Source organism: Narcine bancroftii, chromosome 9 (genome assembly GCF_036971445.1).
Source record: "Narcine bancroftii isolate sNarBan1 chromosome 9, sNarBan1.hap1, whole genome shotgun sequence".
Lineage (NCBI taxonomy): Eukaryota > Metazoa > Chordata > Chondrichthyes > Torpediniformes > Narcinidae > Narcine > Narcine bancroftii.
In genome coordinates, this window is record NC_091477.1 from 32,906,060 (window position 1) to 32,929,780 (window position 23,721).

Here is a 23,721-nt window from a genome sequence, read left to right on the forward strand (position 1 = left end):
TTCTTTCCTCTGCTTCTATCACCATTTCTGTCAAGTTATCTTAACCTCTCCTTGATCACCCCCTGACCTGCCAACAATTTTTTCAATGTTTCTTTGATCTGGCCAATGGCCACCATTATGTCCCTGGTAGAGGGCATCAAGTCCTCTACCTCTTTTCTGTTCTTCTCTATTTACTATCTTTCTCCTTCCCCTGTGATTTTTCTCCTCTTCTCCATCTTCCTTATCTACCTTGCTCTCTGACATCGAGACACCCAGCCTTTCTTCCCACTGTGCGTTCCCAACACCTCTTTTGCCTCGCCACTTCTGCTTCCAGCCTGGCTCGATGACTCAACTTCCTGACGGAGCTCCCTGATCAGCTTCCTCTCAATATCCAGGTGAGACAAACTTACCTGGTGAGTTTCTGACTTTTTTCAGCCTGTTGCAATCCCGCATCCATCATTGCCGCTTCATTTATGGGCCTCCCCGTTGTCCGCACCCAACAGGGCTCCAGACTGTGGTCCTGCTGCCTCACTCACAGCTCCCTGCCAACCCCGCTAGAGCTGCCCTCTATTATTGCTCAGGGGGAGTTCTCATCCTGTCGGGGGTCATGATGTTGCAATACCCCGTCCATCACTGCCACTGCCATAACCGCCACAGGCCAACTCCCTCACATACAATCCTCCCCGTTGTCCACACCAGATAGCACTCCAAACTGCATTCCTGCCACCTAACTCGCAGCTCCACGCCGACCTCCCTGCTAGGGTTGTCCTCTCTTAATGCTCCGGGGGAGTTCTTGGCTCGACAGGGATCGCCATGTTGCAATTCCTTCTGCAGTGCTCTCGTCGGTCTCTCATTGGCCTCGTGGTCGGGTGAGTCCTTCTTGCTCTTTATTTATCCCATTGTTTGTGAAATCAATGTTTTTCTTTTCTTTACCATTCTTTTTAACCTTCTTCCTCCTTCTTGTGGTATTTTTATCCTTCCCTATTAATTTTCTGGGGGAACTTATTTTTTCTGTCTGGGAAGCTCTAAACACCAAAACCAACTACCGCCATTCTACTGCCATCTGCAGCTATTTTCTTTCAGGCCACCGGATCCCAGCAATTTCTCCACCTTTAACTCCACAAGTTTAAAACTTTAAAGTCCCCCCCCCCCCAACAAAGTTCAGATTTATTGTCAGAGTACATACATGGCATTGTATACAACCCTGAGATTCTTTTTTATTGCAGGTCGGGCAGTTTCCACTTATTGGTAGTACTAAAAATTGGATTCAAGAAAATAAACATATATGATAGAGAGAAATGTAAATGAACAGACTACACAATGCAGAAAAATAAACGTTCAAGATTCCATTTATGTCATGTAATAGGACAGAACATGTAATATTACATGAAATTGCCTTCTGCTGCCATAAGGCAGACGAAGAGTCACCATTAGTGTTGCAAGAGAAAAAGAAGGAAAAGAGAGTCCCCTCAGAGACAGAGTGTCCATGGATTCACCTACAGTGCTCCTGCAGCTGCACAGGCTCCTGTTCATTCATTGGCAACCTGAGATTCAGATCAAAACCTCCAATGCAATCAGAAAGCTTTCAGCACCCAAGGCCCTTCGGGGGGCCTTCTTGCCCTTAGCACACTCTCGAATCCCAGCTCATGGTTCCCACGAACCAGGCTCCAGCAACCCGCAGCCCGTGCAGGTCTACCAATCACAATTTGCTAACAGCCTATGTGGGTCTGTAAGACACAGCCACTTGCTGGTCCGCTGCTGTGGTCACTGCCCTGTAGGGTTGCCTCCTCTGGATCTCCTTCACAGCAGCGTTGTTCCTCCCGTTTCTGGTGCCTGTACCAGTCAGCTGCTCCCTGGAGTCTGCAACCCTCGTGGCCATCGCTGAGCACAGGTGCCACCATCTTTGGCGCAAACCGAATTGTTGCAGCATTTTAAAATAAAACACCGTCAGCTCATTTAATAGGCCATTAAAAAGCATTAGGACTGAGCGGTCAAACCCTTCACAGACGCGCAGTATCACCACTCTCCTGAATCTGCACCAGCAGCACCGCCATTTAAAAAAAATGTGAAAGTAAGAATCCTTAAACAAGTCTCTGATTGAGCTTGTTGTTGAGGAGTCTGATGGTGGAGGGGTAGCAACTGTTCCTGAACCTGATGGTATGAGTCTTGTGGCACCTCTACCTCTTTTCCTGATGGCAGCAGTGAGAACAGTGCACGTCCTGAGTGGTGTGAATCCTTCATGATTGCTGCTGCTCTCTAACGGCTTCATTCCATGTACATTTTCTCGATGGGAGTTTTGCCTGTAATGTCCTGGGTTGTGCCCACTACCTTTTGCAGGGCTTTCTGCTTAGAGGTATTGGTGCCCCCATACCAGGCCATGATGTAACCGGTCAGCATACTTTCCATCAAACATATGTAGAAATTTGCCAGTTTCTGATGTCGTGCCAAATCTCCTCAAATTCCTGAGCAAGTAGAGGTGCTGTAGTGCTTTCTTCGTAAAACCATTTGTGTGTTGGGTCCAACAAAGATCCTCCAAAATAGAGACTCCCAGGAATTTAAATTTGCTCACCCTCTCCAAGTCTAATCCCTCAATGATCACTGGATTGTACAGCTCTGGTTTTCTCTTTCTAAAGTCAACAATCAGCTCCTTGGCTTTGGTGACATTAAGTGCAAGGTTGTTGTGGGTGCACCATTCTGCCAAGTTTTCAATCTCCCTTCTGTATGCTGACTCATTGCCACTTTTTGTACAACTCACTACCATGGTTTCATCAGGAAACTTGTAGATGGTGTTGTTGTCGTACTGAGCCACACAGTCATAAGTGAAATGCGAGCAGAGAAAAGGGCTAAGAACACAGCCGTGTTATGCTCTAGTACTGATGGAGATTGTGGAGATGTTCTTACCAATCCTCACTGATTGTAGAATGGAGGTGAGAAAATCCAGGATCCAATTACACAGTGGGGTGTTGAGTCCCAGGTCTTGGGAGTTTGCTGATCAGTTTTGAGGGAATGACAGTTTTGAATTCCTAACTGTAGTTGATAAAGAGCATTCTGATATATGCGTCTTTGCTGTCCAATTGTTCTAGGGCTTCATGTAGAGCCAGTGACCTATTGCTATCATGGGCAAATTGGAATGAATCCACATCACCAGTCAGACAGGAGCTGATATGCTTCTACATCAATCTTTCAAAACTCTTTATCACTGTGAATGTGAGTGTCACTGGTCGGTAGTCATTTTGAAAAGTTACCACACTCTTCTTGGGCTCTGGTACGATTGTGGCTTGTTTGAAACAGATGGGTGCAATGCCCTGATGGAGTGAGATGTTGAAAATATCCGTGAATACACTGGCAAGTTTGTCAGCACAGATTTTCAGTACTTAACTGGTTACTCCATCTGGACTGGATGCTTTCCTTGGATTCACTCTCCTGAAGGCAGCATGCATGTCATCCTCAGACACTAACAGATGAGGATCATCAGGAAACATGGGGGTGTGCAGTAGTTCTTCTTTGCTCTGGTGGTCAAATCAGGTGTAGAAGGTATTGAGTTCATCTGGGAATTAAGCTTTGCTGTCTCCTACTGCCCCAGATTTGATTTTCAAGATTCCTTTATTGTCATGTAATAGTACTGAACATGTAATATTACACAAAATCACCTTCTGCCTGCCATAAGCCAAACAAAGAGTTCCCATTAATGTTGCCCAGTGCCCTTTACTGTAAGAGAGAAAGATAAGGAGAGTCCCTTCATAGTCAATGAATGTCCATAAATCTGCCTCCAGTGTTCCCATAGCCTCTGCAGATGCACAAAATCCCTTTCGATTAATCGGGAACCCAAGTTTCAGATCCAAACCTTCAACACCTGAGGCCCATCAGCACCCGAGGCCCTTCGGGAGCCCTTCTTGCCCTTAACACCCTCTCAAATCCTGGCTCCAATTCTTGGTTTACATGAGCCACTTTCCAGCAGCCCACAGTCTGTGTGGGCTCCCCAATTGCAAGTTGCCTGCAGCCAATGTAGATCCCTCAGTTGCTGAGCCCCTTGCTGGTCCACTGCCATTGTCACAGTCCTGAGGGTCGTCTCCTCTCCTTCTCAACACGGGAGGGAGGGGTGGGTTCTTCCTGCTTCTGGTCCCGTTCCTAGAGCCTGCAACACTTCACAGCTGCTGTCAAGCGCAGGCTTCACCATCTTGTGGACAGTCCTCCGTGGTTGCAAGATTTTACTTATAAACCATCGTTGGCATTATGAGCAGGCAGTTGAAAATAAGTTTGGAGCAGCGCTGTGTCTCTGCTCCCCTGGGTGTGCACCAGCGGCACCACTACTATATCAGCATCTCTGGCAGTGCCGCCACTTTAATTTTGGTAGCAGGTTATGTCATTGGGCCCCATCAAAGCTGTAGGGTATCCTTCATTGCTTCCATTCAAGTTCTTTGTCATACCTCGATGAAGGGTTCAGGCTTGAAACATTTGTTATACATCTTTGCCTCCTATGGACACTATGGGACCAGCTGAGTTCCTCCAGCAATTTTGTGTATTTACTTGAATCACAGCATCTGCAGACTTTCTAGTTTCACAAAGAATAAAGTTAACCTTGTTGATCTTTAAGAGGCCATATGTGGAGTCACAGGAGATGGGTGAGGTCCTAAACAAGTATTTCTCATCAGAAATACAGAGGCAAGGGAACTCAAGGAAGTAAACATTGATGACTTGAAGAGTGTGCATGTTACAAAAGAGGTGCTGGAGGTCCTAAAAAGCATAATGGGAGATTAATTTTAAAGATTCACCAAACTCTGAATGAAGAAATTTCTCCTTATCTCTGTTTTAAATGGGCTATCCCTCATTATGACTGTTACACTTGGTTGTAGACACCTCACTCAGAGGAATACCTAGCCTGAAAGAATGGTATCTCCCTTAATTTTCATAAACTCTTAAGTCAAGTCATCACCTTTATTTAACATAACCACTAATAGTAAAAACCAGATATTGTTTCTCCTGGGCCATTAAGCAGATTTACACAAATAGGAATTAACTAATAAGTTATAATACAATTTAAAAAATACATATACTAGCACTTATGTTCTAGGAATTGAGGAGCCTGATGGCTTGGGGATAAAAACTATTGCACAATCTGGACATGTTGTCCCAATACCTCCTTCCAGATGGCAAAAGGGAGAAAAGTTTACAAGAGGGGTGTGTGAAGTCCTTCACAATGCTATTTGCCTTCTGCATGAATCGTGCATTGTAGATGTCTGCCATGGTAGGAGGAGAGACCCCAATGATCTTCTCCACTGATTTCACTATCCTCTGCAGAGTCTTACAGTCTGAGGTGGTACAGTTTCCAAACCAGGTGGTGATGCAATTGCTCAGAATGTTCTCAATACATCCTCTGTAGAATGTAGTGAGGATGGAGGGTGGGAGATGAACTTTCCTCAGCCTTTGCAGGAAGTAGAGTCACTGCTGGGCTGTCTTGGCTATGGAGCTGGTGTTGAAGGACCAGATGAGATTCTCTGCTGTGCAAGCTCTTTTCATCTCCCTCCCTCCCACATTTAACACATAACTAACCACAGTTACACATAACATTCAAGACACTCACAACGAAGGTACAAGACATATATCAGGGTTTTATGGGTTTGTCACGACATGGCGGCCAGTGCTCAGGGTGTTTTTTACTCTTGACTTTTCCTGGTTGGGATGGGATGGAACCCCCCCACAGCTTGGACAATGAGTTTGCTGGGACTGTCAGTATGTCATCAGCAAATAAAGAGATTTTATGTTCTTCCTGGCCTACTCTAAAACCCTTGATGTCTGGATCCTGACGAATGGCTTTGGCTAGTGGCTCCATGACTAACACGGACAGGGCAAGAGATAGCGGGCGCCCTTGTCTACTTGATCTTGTCAGTGGGAAAGGTGGAGAAATTTGTCCATTGGTCACTTTAGCCTTGGACACATGGTATAGCACCCTTTTCCAATTTATAAAAGTTGGCCCTAATCCCAACTTTTCCAGCACTTTGAATAAGAAATCCCACTCCAATCTGTCAAAAGCCTTTTCCACATCCAGAGCCACAGCTAAACCTCTCTTGTTTCTAGAAGTGCCAGATGCATTATACTCAACAATCTGCCAATGTTATCCGCTGCCTGTCTTTTTTGCACAAAGCCCACTTGGTTTTTATTTATTAGTTTTGGTAGATGTTTCACTAATTGATTTGCCAGGGCTTTGATCAGTATCTTATAGCCTGTGTTGAACTGTGTCTATAAGAACATGGCGTTAACAGATATTTGTCTTTTTTAAGGATCATCGAAATGATTGCTGTCGAAAAAGATTCCAGGAGAGAATGGTTTCCATTGCCTGGTCTACCATCTCCATAGAGAGAGGCATCAGTAAATCCTTAAATTCCTTACAAAACTCAGGTGGAAACCCATCCTCCTCTGGAAATTTGTTAGTCTGCACTGAATTCAATGGTTTCTCTATCTCTTCTGTAAAGGGAAAATCTAGGCCTTCCTGTTCTTCTGGGTCTAAATTTGGTAATTTGGTAATTCTACTTTAGACAGGAACTCACTGGCTGTATTGGACCTTCCTGATTTATTTAAACCAGTGTTTCTCAATCTTTTTCTTTCTGCTCACATAACACTTTAAGAATTGCCTATGTCTGTGATTAGTCAGGGATTGCTTAAGGTGATATGTGGATGGAAAGAAAAAGTTTGAAAACCACTGTTTTAATCGTACCTAATTGACCCGTTATGTGTACAATTTCATAACTCCAAAGGAAATGGGATAATGACAATTTTTCTCAAACAAAATGTTTCTTCAACAATTAGGTCTAGATCAGTTATTCTCAACCTTTCCTTCCACGTACCACCTTAAGTTATCCCTTAGGATAAGTGCCACAGAGCACTTATGGCATAGGGATTACTTAAAGTGGTATGTGAGTGGAAAGAAAAAGGTTGAGAACCACTGATATAAACCCTCATAGAATTCCATGAAGATCTCATTAGTCTCTATTGGTTTATGGGTGATCCTGCCATTCCCAGTTTGTACCACATTGATCGTCCTGGAGGCCTGTTCTGTCCTCAACTGCCAAGGACTTTGTGGGCTCTCTCTCCCAATTCGTAGTATTTTTGATTTGACCACATTATGGCCTTTTCGATTCTATAGGTTTGGAGCATATTGTATTTCAGTTTTTATTTCTTAAAGCCCTGTAAATGGTCCTCTGAATCCAAGTTTTGGAAATCTCTTTCGAGACAAGTAATTTCCTGTTCTAATGTATCCACCTCCTTCATGTCGGGTCACTGCCCTATCATCAGGGCTCTGAGCCCACCACCTTAAGCGCTTCCCACGCCACCTTGTGGGCTGATTTTACCTTCACAGTTCGACACTGTTCTGGACACTGTATTTTGTGGATAAGAGTTCTTCCCATCTTCTGGTAGGGGTTTATTTTTTCATTTTATTCTTTTAATATCTTTTAAATTCAATTTTTAGGTGTTTCTTTTGTCTTGATCCAGGAGCTCTTGGGGACATGTCCTACTCCTCCTATCGCATCACATGACCAAAACTTTGTACTCTTGATGACCGCAATGGTGGAGCTGTCAATGGTCAGTGGAGAGTGATCCCCTCGGGCCCTCCTGAAGTTGACAACCATCTCTTTTGTTTTATTCATTCAAATGCAGGTTATTGGCTCTGCACCAGTCCATTAGTGACTGCACTTCATTTCTGTACGCTGACTCATCGTTCTTGCTGATTAGGCCCTCCACAGTCATATCATCAGTTAACAATGATGTGGTTTGAGCTGTGTTTTGCTGCAGTCATGAGTCAGCCGGACTAATCACATAGCCCTGGGGAACACCACCCCCCCCTCCACCCCACCACCCTACGTGCTCAGAGTAATGATCTTGGAAGTGCTGTTTCCGATCTAGACTGCCTGAGGTCTCCCGATCAGGAAGTCAAGAATCCAATTGCAGAGTGAGGTGTTTAGGCCAAATAGGCTCAATTTCTCTATCAGCTACTGAGGTATGATTGTGTTGAATGCCGAACTGGTCAATAAACAGCATTTGAACATACGTGCCATTATTTTCCAGATGGGTGAGGGCTAGATGGAGGGTGGTGGGAATGGCATCATCTGTAGAGCGGTTGGATCTATATTCAAACTGCAGGGGGTCCAGTGATGGGGACAGCAGGAACTTGTACCTGACTAGACTCTCGAAGCACTTCATGACTGTAGATGCGAGTGCAACACGGCAGCAGTCATTGAGGCTGGACACGTAGCTGGAGGCTTGTAGTGGCCCTATGGCGGCACTACAACTCCCAGGAGGCATTGAACTGGCCATGTGATGTCATTGTGTGATTCTGGCTTTTAAAAGGTTGCACGGGTGATGAAGAGTAAATCTGTAAGATTCACTCTAGAAATGCCTCATGTGGTTATTTTGTCGTGTCCACTGCAATTCCAGTGGCCATAATTGGTGACCCCAATGAGTCAAAAAACATATTTTTGGACAATCATGGACTCTGCAGCTGTTGCTGTGAAGTTACCATCTTTCTGGACAGCTGAGCCTGAACCGTGGTCCCTTCAGGCTGAAGCACAATTTCACTTTTGCGAAGTCGAATTGGTCACCACTTGTTATTACCATCTTGTCAGTGCCCTGGACCTGGCCATAGCTAAGAGGGTCGGCAATTTCCTACGGGATCTACCACATACCATCAAGTATGACACTTTGAAAGTACTTTTATTACGTGTATACGGCATGTCCCATAGGTGAAAGGGCAGTCAAACTACTACATTTTGTGGGTTGGGAGGCTGCACCCCATCAGAACTAATGCATCAAATGCTGTTCCTGGCAGCAATAGGCCCAATATGCTATTCGAGCAGGTCTTTTTAGAGTGAATGCCAGATGATATTAGGATCTTGTTATCTGAGTGTTCATTTGAAGACCCAAGGCTGTAGCAGCAGAGGCAGACATTCTATGGCCAGCTAAAAATCACAGCAAGGAAAGACAAGTCTGCACAACCAATCCCTCCTACACTGACCCCATATCACAGTCCAGTGCCCTTAGCACATCACTCCCTACAAGCAGACAATGCCCCAAGACAAGCTAGGAGCCTGTGGATACCTCACCTTGGTTATTATCACAGGCGTTGGGGAGTAAATGCCCGCAAGTACCTTCCACCCTGCCCGTTTGCAGGAAACGCCCAGGCCAACCGTCAGTAAGGGCAGCAGCAGTTGGCAAGAAACCTGCAAGCATTCTATATGTATGCCACTGGTTGTCCCAATTAAATTTTCTGGTGGACATGGGTTCAGAAGTTAGTGCATTTCCAGCCACCAGTTTTGACACATACCTGCAACTATGAGCAGTTAACAGTTCCAACATTCTGACCTTTGGCACCAGGAAGATGAATGTTAAGTTCGAGAATCATCTCTACACTTGCCCATTTTTTACAGCAGCAGTAACCCGACCTTTGCTTGGTGCAGATTTTCTTCAGGCTCATTCATTCCTCAATGACTTAAGAGGGCGTCGGCTAATAGATGGAACTACTTTTCAGACTATTCCTCTGGCAGATGCCTATACCCCTGTTCTACATCTTCAAACATTGAGTAAACCAGCAGATGAATTCTCAAGCTACAAAATTTCCCTGAGATTTGCAAAGCATAATGTTACTCATTGCATTTGTACTAAGGGCCCTCCTATCCATGCTAAAGCGCGCTGCTTGCCTCCAGAGAAGCTGCGTTTAGCTAAGGAAGAGTTTGCCAAGATGGAGGAACAAAGACATAATTTGTATGTCTGACAGTCCCTGGGCATCTCCATTACAAATGGTCCCGAACCACAATGGAGCTTGGCAACCTTGTGGAGATTACAGGCAGCTTAATGACACTACCATCCTGGATCATTACCCAATATCTCATATTCAGGATTTCTCAGCTAATTTGCATGGAGCGAAGATTTTCTCCAAAATAGGCTTGGTGTGTGGCTATCACCGAGTACCAGAAGAGCGAAAAGACATTCTAAAAACAACAATAATTAATTACCCGGGTGGGTTATTTATGTGATGATACACTGCGGTACATCACTCAGCCAACAGGTGGCCTAGAGACACAGCTCCCAGCCTAATGACATCCGACCACCAACTTCCGCACTAGAACCCCACAGCAAATAGCACAGGACCTGATGAGGGACACATTGGTGGTGGGGGTCCGGTCAAACGAAATACGCCAGCGGCTGTTAGAACAAAGCACGGTGTCCCTGGAAGAGGCTGTGAGAGTGGCAGAGCCGATGGAGACAGCTAGAAACAACCTTGGGAAATACCTCCCCGACCATAGTGCCAAGCCCCCCACTCCAACACTGATAAACTCGCTGACACCACGCCAAGATCGGGCCGATAATGTGGAGACGACAAAGGCTGCAGCAATGGTGGTTCAGCCACGGGCGACCTGTAGATGCCAGTTCTGCAGCCAAAACTCCCACCCCAGGGCACGCTACCCAGCATTACTGCTTGAAATGTAGAAAACGAGGCCATTTTGCTCGGGTCTGTAGGAGCCCGTGGGCGACCACCAAGACCCATTATCATGTAAATGGGCGGCAGGAGAGCTCTGCTTATTCCCCAGGTCAGCCAGGAAGGAACACCTTGTGTGCCCAGAGGGTGTGGCCATCTTGGACTCGGGATCCAGAGGAGGAGTGCCACTGCTACGGAGACCACGAGGAGACCGAGGATGCACACTGGCTTCCCTCAGGATCAATCAGGTGAGTCCATAGAATTTGTTAGAGGCTATGGTCTCCGTACAGTTGAACGGGTTGAAATTTAAATGTCTGTTGGATAGCAGTAGTACAGAGAGTTTCATAGAGCTGAAATTATCCAAAGACCATGGGTTCCTCATATACCCCAGCAACAGGCAGATTCTCCTAGCCTCCAAAACCCACTCAGTGGAAGTAAAGGGTGGTGACACTAGACATTAAAGGGAGGGAGTATAGAGACTTCTGTCTGCTGGTCCTGGAACAGCTCTGTGCCCCGGTGCTGTTGGGATTAGACCCAGTGCCAGCTGGAGAGCTTCACGGTCATCCACAACAGACCACAGCCCCCACTAGTGCTTACGAGCCAAAAACGCTGTGCGCTATCAGTCCTTAATATCGAGCCCCCCTCCTTATTTACCCACCGCACCCCAGACTATAAACCCATAGCCACAAAGAGCAGGAGGTAGGCCACAGAGACAGAACTTTTATTAAAATGGAGACACATTACAGCCAGACCATTAATAAGTTCACACAGCTGGACGCATACCCTATCCCCTGGATTAGCAAAATGGTGAATACGATAGCCCAGTCTTCTCCACCATCGACCTCAAGGCTGCATATCACCAGGTGCCCATCAGAAGGAGCGACAGGCCCTATATGGCGTTTGAAGCCAATAGCCGACTCTATCAATTCCTCCCACTCCCGTTTGGAGTCACTAATGGGGTATCACTGATCCAGAGGGAAATGGACTGACTGGTGGACAACTACCGCCTGGAGGCTGTTTTCCCGTATCTGGACAATGTTACCTTCTGCGGGCACTCGGTGAGCGACCACAACGCAAACCTAAAGAGATTCCTGGAGGCAGCCAAAGACTGTCCTTCTGATACTAAAGTCAAAGGACCTCCCAGTATCCAAGTGGCAGGAAGTGTTACCCGAGACATTATACACGATACGGTCGTTATTGTGTACTGCCACGAGCATGACCCCACATGACAGATTTTTCTCTTTCACAAGGAAATCAGCCCCGAGCTTGGAGGTGACACATTGGATGATCTCACCAGGCCCGGTGCTGATCAAGAAACATGGCCGAACACATAAGACGGGCCCACTGGTCGAGAGGGGAGAGCTGATCCACATGAACCAGAACCACGCGTTTGTGACATTCCCCGACGGCAGAAAGGACTCCATCTCCATGAGGGACCTTGCGCCGGCTGAAGAAGGAGGAAGAAGAGAAAGAACCAGAAGAACCCAGCCCGACCCAATCGACATCCCGTCAGCACACCTCCAAGTACCCACATCCCCCTCAGCCGCACCATGGAGGATGAATACCACCCCCCTGGGGACCCCCAACCCACCCAGTATACCCACAACATCTGGCCGAATGACTGCCACCCCCCCCAGCCCAAACCACACACCCTCCCTAGGATGTCCCAGAGAGTGCGGAAACCAATGGTATGCCTGGACTTGTGAGCAATACCAGGACTTTTTTTTAAAGGGGGTGAATGTGATGATACGCTGCAGTACATCACTCAGCCAACAGGTGGCCTAGAGACACAGCACCCAGCCTAATTACATCCGACAACCAGGTGGGCCCAGAGGGCCCATGGTATAAAGCCGAGGTCCCGACCTTGCTCGTTCTCTCTCTCTCCTCTCTCCGGGATCACTGCAAGCACAGCTAGCAGCCAACTGGATCTTTATGTTAGTGGAATAAAGCTGTGTTGTCCCAAACAGTGTTGTGCCTAGGATTTCCTTTGGTGCAGCCTGCCACAATTTGAATTTTGCAAATGCCATTCAGATTAAAGAATACCACTCAAATCATTTCAATAGGCTTTAGGACATGCTTTGACCAATGTCTTCATTTACCTCAACGACATTTTAGTGGCCATTGGGACTAAAGAAGAACATTTGGAACATCTTCGTACACTTTTTATTCGTCTTCAAGAGTTCAAGAGTTTGGACTGACCATCAATCCAAATAAATGCATTTTTGGACAAGAAATTAATGATTTCTTGGGGTATAGGATTTCTCAGTAAGGCGTGACTCTGCTGCCATCCATAGTTGAGGCCATTACTCAAGACCTGCTACGGTTAAAAGCATGCAGAAATTCTTGGGAATGATTCATTTTTACCATCGTTTTTTTCTGGGAGCAGCTCTTATCATGAAGCATCTTTTTGATTTACTGTCCAGAAGAGGGAAACAATACCTTCTTAAAGACAAAAGATTTGCTGACCCATGCCATTACGCTCAGCTACCCAGTTTTAAATGCAACCACCATCCTTTTTACAGATGCTTCCAGTATGGCCGAAGGAGGTGCACTTCATCAATATATCAACAGGCAATGAAAACTGTTAGCATCCTTCAGCCCCATCTTCGTGAAGCACAGAAGAAATACAGTGCTTTTGAGAAGGAGCTTTTGGCCATTTACATGTCTATTCGACACTTTTGTTATTTTTTGGATTACTGTGTACATCAACCACAAGCCCTAACATTTACATTTTCCAATGTCGCAGAGCCCTGGTCAGCTTGACAACAATGGCAATTAACATTCATTTCAGAATTCTCCACAAAAATACTACATTTTTCTGGAAAAGACAGTGTAGTAGCTGATACACTTTCCCGCTCTGCTCCACTCGGGATTTAGTCTGGAGGTCAAGGTATTGACTCCACAGCCTTGGCCACAGCCCAAGAATATGACCATGAGACAAATGCTTATCAGACTGCAATCACGAACCGGCTATTGAAAGATGTCCATTTTGGAATTAATGGCAAACTACTCCTCTGTGATACATCGTCAGGACACCCATGCCCAGTAATTCTGGTAGTAAGCAGGTTTACGAGGTCATGCCTATGGTAGATGCTACTGCAGACACGTGCTCAGGCATTCCTCAGTTCTTGAGTGTCGTTTTGGTTTACTGGCACATGTTACTTCGGATAGATGACCACAATTTACTTTCTTGTTGAGGACAACAATTTATCAGACGAATGCTTATCATCCCCAGGCAAATGGAATGGTGGAAAAATGTCATCAACATCTCAAGTCAGCCTTGATGGCTTGATTAGAGGGCCCAAACTGGGCTGATGAGTGGCCCTGGGTATTACTGGGCATTAGAACAACTCCAAAGGAGGACCTCCAGGCTTGTGTACGGCACACCATTGGTGGTTCCAGGGGAGTTTGTCCCCTATCATTCCAACTCCAGTGATGATCCTAAGGAAGTGTTGAGCAAGCTAAGGGAGACCATAGGAAAATTGACCCGTCACACAGAAAACACTTCTTTTGTGCGTGAAGACCTCAAAAACGGCCGAATATGTCTTTATCCGAAAGGGAATACTTGGTCAACCTTTACAGATGCCCTATGAAGGACCTTATAGGATACTCAGACAAACAAGGTCAACCAGTATTTTGGACATTGGAGGGAAGCCACAGTCTTTCACCATTGACAGGCTTAAACTAGCTCATGTGGACAAGTCTTCCCCACTGCAGCAGCGAACAGTCCGTCACAGAGGTCAACAACCTAAAAAAAAGATGAACCTTTCTGTCGGTTCTGGTGTGAGGGTGGGGGAGGGCGGCGCTATGGCAGCACTACAACTCCTAGGGAGGCATCGAACCAGCCATGTGACATCAGTGCGTGATGTCGTCAGCACGTGTTGAGCACGTGATTCTGGCTTTTAAAAGGTTGCGCGGGTGATGAAGAGTAAATCCGTTTGATTCACTCTAGAAACGCCTCGTTTTTATTTTATCGTGTCCACTGTGATTCTAGTGGCCACACACTGATGACTTTTTTTGGCACGGGGACAATGGTGGCAGCTTTGAAGCACAATGGAACCATGGCATTGCTCAGGGAGATGTTAAAGATGTCGGTGAGAACATCTGCCAGCTGAGCCACACATCCCCTGAGCACTCTGCCAGGAATGTTATTCAGATCAACAACTTTCCATGAGTTGACCTTGCCTAACACTCTCCTCACATCAGCCACTGTAAGACACAGCACCTGATCCTTTGAAGGAGAGGTGGTCTTCTTCACAACCACATTATTTTTTGCCTCAAAGTTATTCAGTGCATCTGGGAGAGAAGCATCACCAGCGCAGCCAGATAACATAGTCTTTTGGTTTGTGATATCTTGAATGCCCTTCCACATGCGTCACATGTCCTTGCTGTCCTGAAAGTGACAAAGAATTCACTAGGCATGTGAATGCTTTGCCTCCCTGATGGCCTCAGACAGCTTGGCTCTCACAATAGCTAGGGATATCTTGTCACCCGCTGTGAAGGCAGACTCTCAGCTCCTCAGAAGCACATACACCTCTGCAGTCATCCATGGCTTCTGAATAAAGCGAATAATGATGGTCTTGGGCACAATTATGTTGTCAGTACACTTACTAATGTAGCTAGTCACTGATGCCATACCCTCCTCCAGGATGATGCAGTTGCCATCAGTTGCTGCTTCCTTGAACATATGCTAGTCAGTGAGTTCAAAGCTGTCCTGAAGTGCATGAATGACTTATGCTGGCCAAGTTTTAACCCATTTCAGAACGGATCTAGAGTTGCATAAATTGACCTGGAAATATGCTTTGGGAGGTTTACCATGACTATGAATTACTATGAAGCTGCTCAATTAAAATTTATTAATCATATGTTAGATGTTTCGTATCATCCCAGTTGGGCTAGAGTCGAATTAGCTAATATTTCAGAATTTTATCCTCATCAGTTTATACTTAAGTGGAATCCTGTTTTATTGCAGAAATATAATGTGCCAGTTTTAAAACATTTATTAGAAATTTGGAATAAAAGGAATTTTATTATAGGCACAAAAGGTAAAATACCAGTTCAAACTCCATTATATCAAAATAGACATTTCTTTTTCTTTGAATAATAGATTTTTAGAGGAATGGCAGATGCAAGGTATAAAAGTGTTAGAGGATTGTTTTGAGAAAGGTAAGTTTCTTTCTTTTAAATCGGCTTAGGGAGAAATTTGGAATATCAGCGAATTCTTTATTTGTGTATATTAAGTTAGAGCATTAGTGAAAGATAATTTTGGAAGAGAAATGAAAATTCGCAAGTTAATATAATTTGAATTTTTGATTACTCATTCGTCAAATAAGGGTATTATTTCTGATATGTATACATTGTTGCAGGATACTATGGATAAACCAAATTTAGATAAATCTAAGAGTAAATGGGAAAGGGATTTAATTTGTGATATCGATCAAGAAGATGATGTGTTATGATGGAGTGACTAAATTGCTTAATGTAAGATACAGTGTGGTTAATTATAATTTTTTGCATCAGTTGTATATGACCCCTGAGAAATTGAAGAAATATGGATTTAGTGATTCAGAGGTGTGTTTTAGATGTGGACAATGTACAGGAACCTTTTTTTTACATTCAGTTTGGTTTTGTGATAAGGTTCAACCATTTTGGCAAACAATTAGAGAATTTCTTCAAAAATTGTTTAATATTACATTTTTATTAGATCCAAAAAAATTTTTGTTAGGTTATACTGGTTCATTTAATGATTGGGGTTGATAAATTTCAGATAGCTTTTCTTTGTTTAGCATTGGCTATTGTGCGTAAATGTGTGGCGATTTCTTGGAAGGATGATGTTGAAGTGAATACAATTCGCTGGCATAATGAGTTGAGATTTTGTATTATATGGAAAAAATAACAGAATTTGTGTGATAATTCTAATTTTTTTGTTCCGATGTGGTCACCTTATTTGAAATGTATGGGCTTAGTAATATCTTAAGGTATTGTCTGGGTTTTTAGTACTTTTTTTGCTCCCCTTGCGGGGTTTGCTGAGGGTGGGGAGTGGGTGGGTTGGGGTTAGCTTTAGTTTATTTTGATTTCTACTTTATGTATTGTTTCATAATATTTTGAAAATTTTAAATAAAGTTTGAAAAACAAAGAACTGATCTCGAGTGTCTGACAAGTGATCTGCATGCTGGGATTAGCATTAAAGAGATATGATCTGAGTATCCGAGGTGGGGCGGGGCTCCACCCAATAGATGTGGGAAATGTTTGAAAACACAAGATCCAATGTGTTTGCCCCGCTTGTAGCAAGGTCCACGTACTGACTTGGTTTTCGCCTGGTTGAAATCCCCATTGATAATAAACAGTCCATCAGGGTATGCAGTCTGCAGTTCGCTTAAAGCGCCATACAATTCCCAGATTGCCATCGCCTCCTTGCGTTAGCACAGGGTGGGGTGGTAAATTCCTGCAGTAGATAAATGGTCTACATCTGACAGTCACAAATTCCACCAGTGCTGAGCAGTGACTGGAGACTAGTATTTTGTAAAAATTAAAAACACTTTTTAATGATATGTAACTGTAAAACAAAAATAAAACTAATGGTCCTGGAGAGGTCGCTGCATACTGCATCACGCCGCTTTCTGATCCAGAATAGAGTATACCAAATTACTGTTATACTGGTACATTTTATGGTATCTTCCAAATGGATCAGAACATATAGCATTCATAAATCATCCAGTGCCTATTTTTCAACTTTACAGGACATCTGCCCAAAAGGGACAGAATGATACTTTCTGCAAGTAGTCAATAGACAAATTAACATTCATCGGATTGGATTATACCAAATTAAAATGCATAAACTTTCATCTATGATGATAATGAAAACCAAATCTGTACATACTGTTGGATCTTCATTAAGGTCATATAAGCAGACATAATAGTGCCGGAGGGTTGATTGCTCAGTAGTATCCTCTTGATTATATATTTCACAATGTGATCAGGTGGATAATGTAGAGGGGACACAAAATCCATCAAAAACTGAAGAGTCCCTTGGTAAAAGTTTTCATCAATAGTGCTGTTTATCAAACTGTATTGTCTTTGAGAGATCATCTCTGGTTCCTTTGATCCATTTCGATTAGCTGATGATGAATGGGTATTTTGAGTTACCTGATGGAAAATGAAAAAAAAGTGAACAAATGCATCAAGAAAAGCATGTTAGTTTTTAAGGTATGGCAAAGCTATTTAAAGCACTGTCTTGCAGATTTGTAGTATTGCCTTGTCCAGACTAGGACTGTCTTAGTGACTACACAAGGTCAAAAAGGCCAGGAAGTTAATGTAGATGATAAAATTTGTATATCTCAGTCAGGAGTGTTTGACAGACCACAAATTAGGAATGCGCTTTAGCCAGAGTTCCTATACCTGCCTTTGATGAGATATAGGCAAGATCAAAATGGGACTTTGCTTGGAGACCTCCATTTTCAATCAGAAGCTGGTTTATAATTAAGATTCAGATTTGAGAGAGATATTCAACTATTTTGTCAGGTTGTATATGTACAATTAGATGATAATAAACAAACTTGAATGGTGGGCACATAGGGAAACCACCAGATTGTGACAAAATGGCACAATACTACAGCCTTCAGGAACAGTCAAAAGATAGTAAGAACATTCTTAAAATAAATAGTGAAACCTCATTACAACACAATCGTTGGGGTATATAAAATCTCATTGCAAAAAAAAAATGGGTTCACTCTAAATCAGGGTTTCACTATATAAGCATGATCAGGTCTCAGATTCCCAAAGAGCCACTTAGTTTGATTGTTATGATTGTTCTGGCTCAAAGATGTAAATTTACAACTCATGGGGGCTGCAATATGTACAAAATCCTCCATGCAGAGAGAAGTAAGCCATAGAATGGGAAATGAGAGTTTTATACATCAATGTTCACGCTCCTGCCAGCAGCCTGACATTTTCTTGAGTGCCCTTGTAGTGGAATTCACAACTCATTGTTCAGACAATTATTTGAAAAAATGGGGATGTGCATTCTTCTGCAGTGGACTGATAAATGAATTGGCCCATCTGATAATATGCCTGTTCACAAATCAGATGCACGACATCAAGAGGAAATGACTAACCTCAGTCCGATGACTAACATGTTATGTGTGTGCAGGCCTAAAATCGACTCAAATCATTCAGGCACTCAGCCAAGGATCGCATCTCACACCACCTCTTGCCCATTCTTTGTAGCTAATACATGGACATCCCTGCTCCTGTCGATGAGTCCAATGACTCATCGCATTAAATCCAAATTTAAATTAAATTGGGGTTTCACTGTAATTAGGAAAAATATGTTGTGATTTTCAATTTTTATTCACGCTGGGAATTTCAGTGTAAATGCAGCAAAGGACTCTGGGCGGCTGGATTGGATACAACTCCCATTAACAAGCTTTCAATTCACTTTTTATTCAATATACTAAAAAGCTTATGAATGAGCCTTACAAGTTCAAAGAGAGTGCAAGAAATGAGGCCCCAATGAGTTTGAAGGGAGCAGAGGAAACAGGGCCCTCATATACCAGATGATGAACCATTGGTATTTTAAAACAAATGTATAGTGGATTACGGATGTTTTACTGTACAAGCATGTTTCTCACTTAAAAAGTTATTTTCTTCTTTTTAACTATGCCACAAGGGCAAGCATTCATTTCCAAACCTTTGTCAGCTTTAATTTAGCATAGATTTTGGAGGTGAACCACAGTGACACATTGACTTTTTGTACACTATTTCTCCCCCGACTAAAACCAGAAAGCCTACAATGCCTGTGATAAACAATCCTGGTGAGTATGTGAATTTAGCATGTGGTAAATTGTGTGAAAAAAACAAGCTGGATCTAAAGTCGACATTGTTCAGGCAACAATTCTATCGGTCTCCCATGGTAGAGCTTGGATGTATGAATCATATATAAATTACAATGATCTAGTATTGCAAGGAGCAATATGTTAAAAATGTTAAAATGGAACAGATCTTTCAAGATTTTTCAATTTGTGGTTTTTGTTCTTGCAAAGTCAGTAGCACATTTCCCAATAGTCTACAATGAGAAAAATGCTGTTTAAAGTTGAACTACATCTTAAGCACACTCTGAAAGAATGCATCTAATACCCTGTCAAAAGATTCACACAGGGTGATGAGCAACTCTCAGAATCACTCAAGTGGATAACTTCCTGACTAGAAGAAATAATATATTCTCTTTTGTGGTTTCCTTCTTACATTATGACAAAGAATAGAAAGAGTTTAAAAAAAGATAGTGCACCCAATTTGTCCGGAACACCCAAGAGGGAAAGTGCTCAATCAGAATAAACAAACAGCGTCACAAACCACTGAAAGTTTCTATCACCAAGATGATACCACTGAAAGATATCAATGCAACATGCTTGAAATGGACGTCTCTGCTGCAAAAATAGCGTTGAGGCAATATTTGTGAGGGACAAAAAGTTCAGTAGTGCTTATTTCAGGTGTGAATGCAAAAGTTGCAAAAGTACAGGGATTGCTTCTTCACAAGCAGAACCTATTTGTTCTTCTGCAGTGTCCAGAGAGCTAAAAAGTGTGATAGATGGCAAATGATCCAGCAAGAGCCTACAAGGATCCTGAGCTAAGCTTTTGAAGTGTGAGGCCAATAATGTTTTTCAGAATTGTGCAACACTTTTGTAATCTCCAATGTCAATCTTGCTTCAGATAATACAAAAAATAATTTTTTATAATTGGTTTAATTATAGCATGCACCTCATCCTTCCTCAGATGAACCAAAGGTCATTAAAAAACACAAGACCTAATCAGAGATTAAGGGAAAAGACTGCTTACAGGAAAGTGCCATCATGAGATGAAGTTGATCAGCAACATTCACTTCTGCTCTAGCCAGATGATAAAAAATGCAGATACACAAGAGAGTTCAAACATAACAAATTCCAGGCCACTTTCCAAATCCGAAACACTACCAATAAAATGTCTTGCCTGATTGAATGAGTCAAGCAGTTTGGTGATAGAAGGGATGTTTAAATTTATGGAAATTACAAAGCTTTAACAGATTTCATCATAAATATTTAAATGGGGTTACTCCCTTAAGTGTCAGAAATTCATGATGAAATGTACTTGCTTCTGAATGTAAAAAAGATAATATCCTAAATGTATAGATTCATGAGCATATATTTTGTTTCATCCTTTATCCCTTAGTTGTCATATTTTATCATGCAAGTCTTACCTTGTGCCATTTTACATTTCTATGGGGCTTAATAAACAAATGTTGAACTGGTACTCCCATGAAATAATGTAAACTTTGCAACATTTCCTCGTCTATTGTGCAATTTGGGCTTACTTCCTTAGTCTCATAAGAAGTCAGCAGATGGCTTTCAGACTTGTCTGATGAAACAATCTGATCTCCAGGCTGATCTAAACCCAGCAAACCGTTAAGTACTTTGCTCCCAATTGGTAAATCACTTTGATTCTGATTTGGAAGCTGCTTCCAAGAATTTATCACTGGAATATTTAGGTTGGGAGGAAAATGGTAAGAATTCATTTTAAAATCCTCAGAGTTTTGAGGTATCAATGGGGGTATATCTTCAACATCCATACTTAAACCTGGTTCAAGTTCATCCTTTGTGTTATTAGTTTCCTCAGAGCTGCTTTTAAGACAATCTTCCAAAAGATACCCAGCACTACTTGATGACAAATAAGAAATATGTACAACTGGTGAAAATGCTTCCAGAGATTCAACATCACTATTTATCCTTATGTTAGTAGTTGAATCTGGACTGCAAGCAGAACTACTACTCATGTGACTTGATGTTCCACAGAAGTCCCCATTTGATGCATGGATGCAAGATACCCAGGCTTCATTATGGCAAAAGAAGTCCAGTTCTGACAATGAGTCTTCATTGGAAACACTACTGGAAATTGGTATCAACAAATTCTCATCAGCTAGATCTTCAACTTTTAGAACAGGAGAAGATTTGAGGTCAAGTTCTTCATTGCCCATTATCCAATCAGACTGTAAGCCAGAAGACAAATTCTCTTTATCATCATCCATCAGGTCACCGTCCGAATCCAGTATAAAATTATTCAAGCTGCTGGAAACAGGAATCTGTGGGGTTTGCTCTGCATGGCAGCAATTTGTTGAAATGACCTGCATACTTCCCATCTCTTCGGTGGAGCTATTCACTTGATTGTGCACTTCACTCTCATCTGTCAAATCAATTTTTTCCTGAAAGCAGAAAAAAATAAGATTATATTGGAGACACTGTAGCTAATCTCCTTTGAGCAAAGGAGATGAAGGGGACCTGATCAAAGTATACAATATTACATCAGATTCAAATAAGGTAGATGATGAAAAATCATTTCTATGAGCTGAAGATAAAGGGAAAGTAGATTTAAGGTTCTGGGCAAAAGATAAAAAAAGGAGTGTGAGGAAATATAGTGTCTAAGAGGATAACGACAGGGAGATTCAGTCATTTTAAAAGAAATTTGGATATAGGCATTATGAAGAAATAAGAGCACTGGATTGCTCTAAAGTACTTAATGGATCCCATTTTATCATGAAGGACTTTCTAGGATTCTAAAAACTTAAAGATCCAACTTGATCTTGCATCCATCCTCACAGAGTTCAATTTAAATATGCAAATGCCAACACAGTCCTGATCTGCTACCAAACTCTTATAGCTCCAGATCTAACAGCAATACTTAGTACACAAGGGTATCTCAGCTGCTACTTACCACCTCATATGATCTATTGGTGTCTAGGTTGCTTGAAGTGCTTCTAGGTAGTTCTCTCAGTTTGTTATATTTTGTTGTTAAATGTGCACAGCCCTTACAGGAGTCATTTTTAGATGGGAGCAAGGATACCAGGAGCCAACAGAAAAGGTCAATGTCAATTCTTGCACCTCTGAAATTTCAGATCGGTGGGATTGGAGCGCGTCATCTTCAACCCAAGGAGACATGCCTGCCACAGGCTACTGTAGGACTTTCTGCCTTATATACAGTAAATCATTAAAGACCCATCAATGCCATGTTTTGGCTGTTCACAGTTATAGGTCAACAACACAATCTTGCTAGAAAATCCCTTTCTCCTCTGACCTCAAGTAGACAATATGGCAGTGATTAACTTTCTACAATAGATTAGGAAATTTCAAATGCAAATTAAACCATCAGGTTCAGCTCAACTATCAAAGATTCAATTTACTTGAAGCAGGTCTCTGCTCCCTGCACATATACTCTCTCCTTTCCTCCTTCCCAAAGGCAAGAGAATGGGCTTGAAAGGAAAAGTGTAACAGCCAAGATATGAATGACGACTCACTCGATGGGCTGAATGGCTAAATCCTGCTCCTAAAACTAATGAAATTATTTTCCCTATTCCCAATCTCCTGTCCTCTTCCCCGATTCCTCCCATGTATACCTTTCCCCAAACCACTTCCCCAAGATGCTTTTCATTCTTTTACCTATATCTGCCCCCCTTCCATCTTTCCCTCACTAATCTTTCCCTCCTTCAACTTGTTCACTTGGTTTTTCTTTTATCCTCTCCTTTTGTAAAAATCATCATCCCACTGTTCCTCACCCTGTCCACCTCCTTTCACACACATTGCCTTTCTATTCCCTCTCTCCATCTCATCTTAACCCGTTTTCCCCCATAGTCTCTTTTAGTACAGATTAGCTTTCCCCGTCATCCTTGGCTTCTCTTTCTTCCCCTCCTTCTTCTCAACCATGCCCTCACTCTCCCGACTAGCCTTGCCCTTCACTGTTACAAGTTCAGTTCCAGGTTTTTCCATTCTGACTTAGCCAGAATTATCAACGCTATCAAAAAAAAATGAAACACCATTCAATGCCATTAAAAACAAAAAAAAATTAAATGAATTCAAACCATACATTCAAACAGTATAAGAAATGTAAGTTAGCCAAATCCCTCACTGTGGCACCTTCCAATAAAATTAATGGCTGGCACCAATAATGCCAAGTCCAAACAGGGGCAGCATGTTGGTGCAGATTCTCCACCATAAGCAATAAGGAATCTCCACATCCTTTGTCAAGATCAGTGAAAGCACTTCTACTCTCACCTTTGTCCACTGGGGGGTCCACCATCAGGACGCAGTTGGAAAATCTGTCTTGGATAACTGATTGAAATTTTGAGACAAGTAAAGTTCATAACTCTATAAGCAGAAATTCCCAAGTTCCTGACAATGTTCACAGTTTTGCTGATGTTACCCTGAAAAATCCAGGCCAATATATTAACATTGTGATGACAAACTCTAGATAAC

At 42.8% G+C, this 23,721-nt stretch overlaps 1 protein-coding gene across 7 annotated transcripts in view; it reads right to left on the reverse strand.

Annotated features, from left to right (window-relative positions):
- The window catches only part of simc1 (SUMO interacting motifs containing 1), a 51,015-nt gene that overhangs the window by 14,823 nt on the left and 12,471 nt on the right, over positions 1–23,721 (reverse strand). For 5 of the 7 annotated variants that reach the window (XM_069898728.1, XM_069898733.1, XM_069898731.1 and 2 more), the window contains 2 exons: positions 20,679–21,677; positions 17,328–17,593 (listed from right to left, as the gene is read on the reverse strand). In XM_069898728.1, coding sequence (XP_069754829.1) covers positions 17,328–17,593; positions 20,679–21,677 — 1,265 coding nt within the window. Of the gene's footprint in view, positions 1–17,327; positions 17,594–20,678; positions 21,678–23,520; positions 23,670–23,721 lie in introns of all 7 variants that reach the window. The other 2 variants (XM_069898732.1, XM_069898730.1) reach the window with 2 other exon arrangements.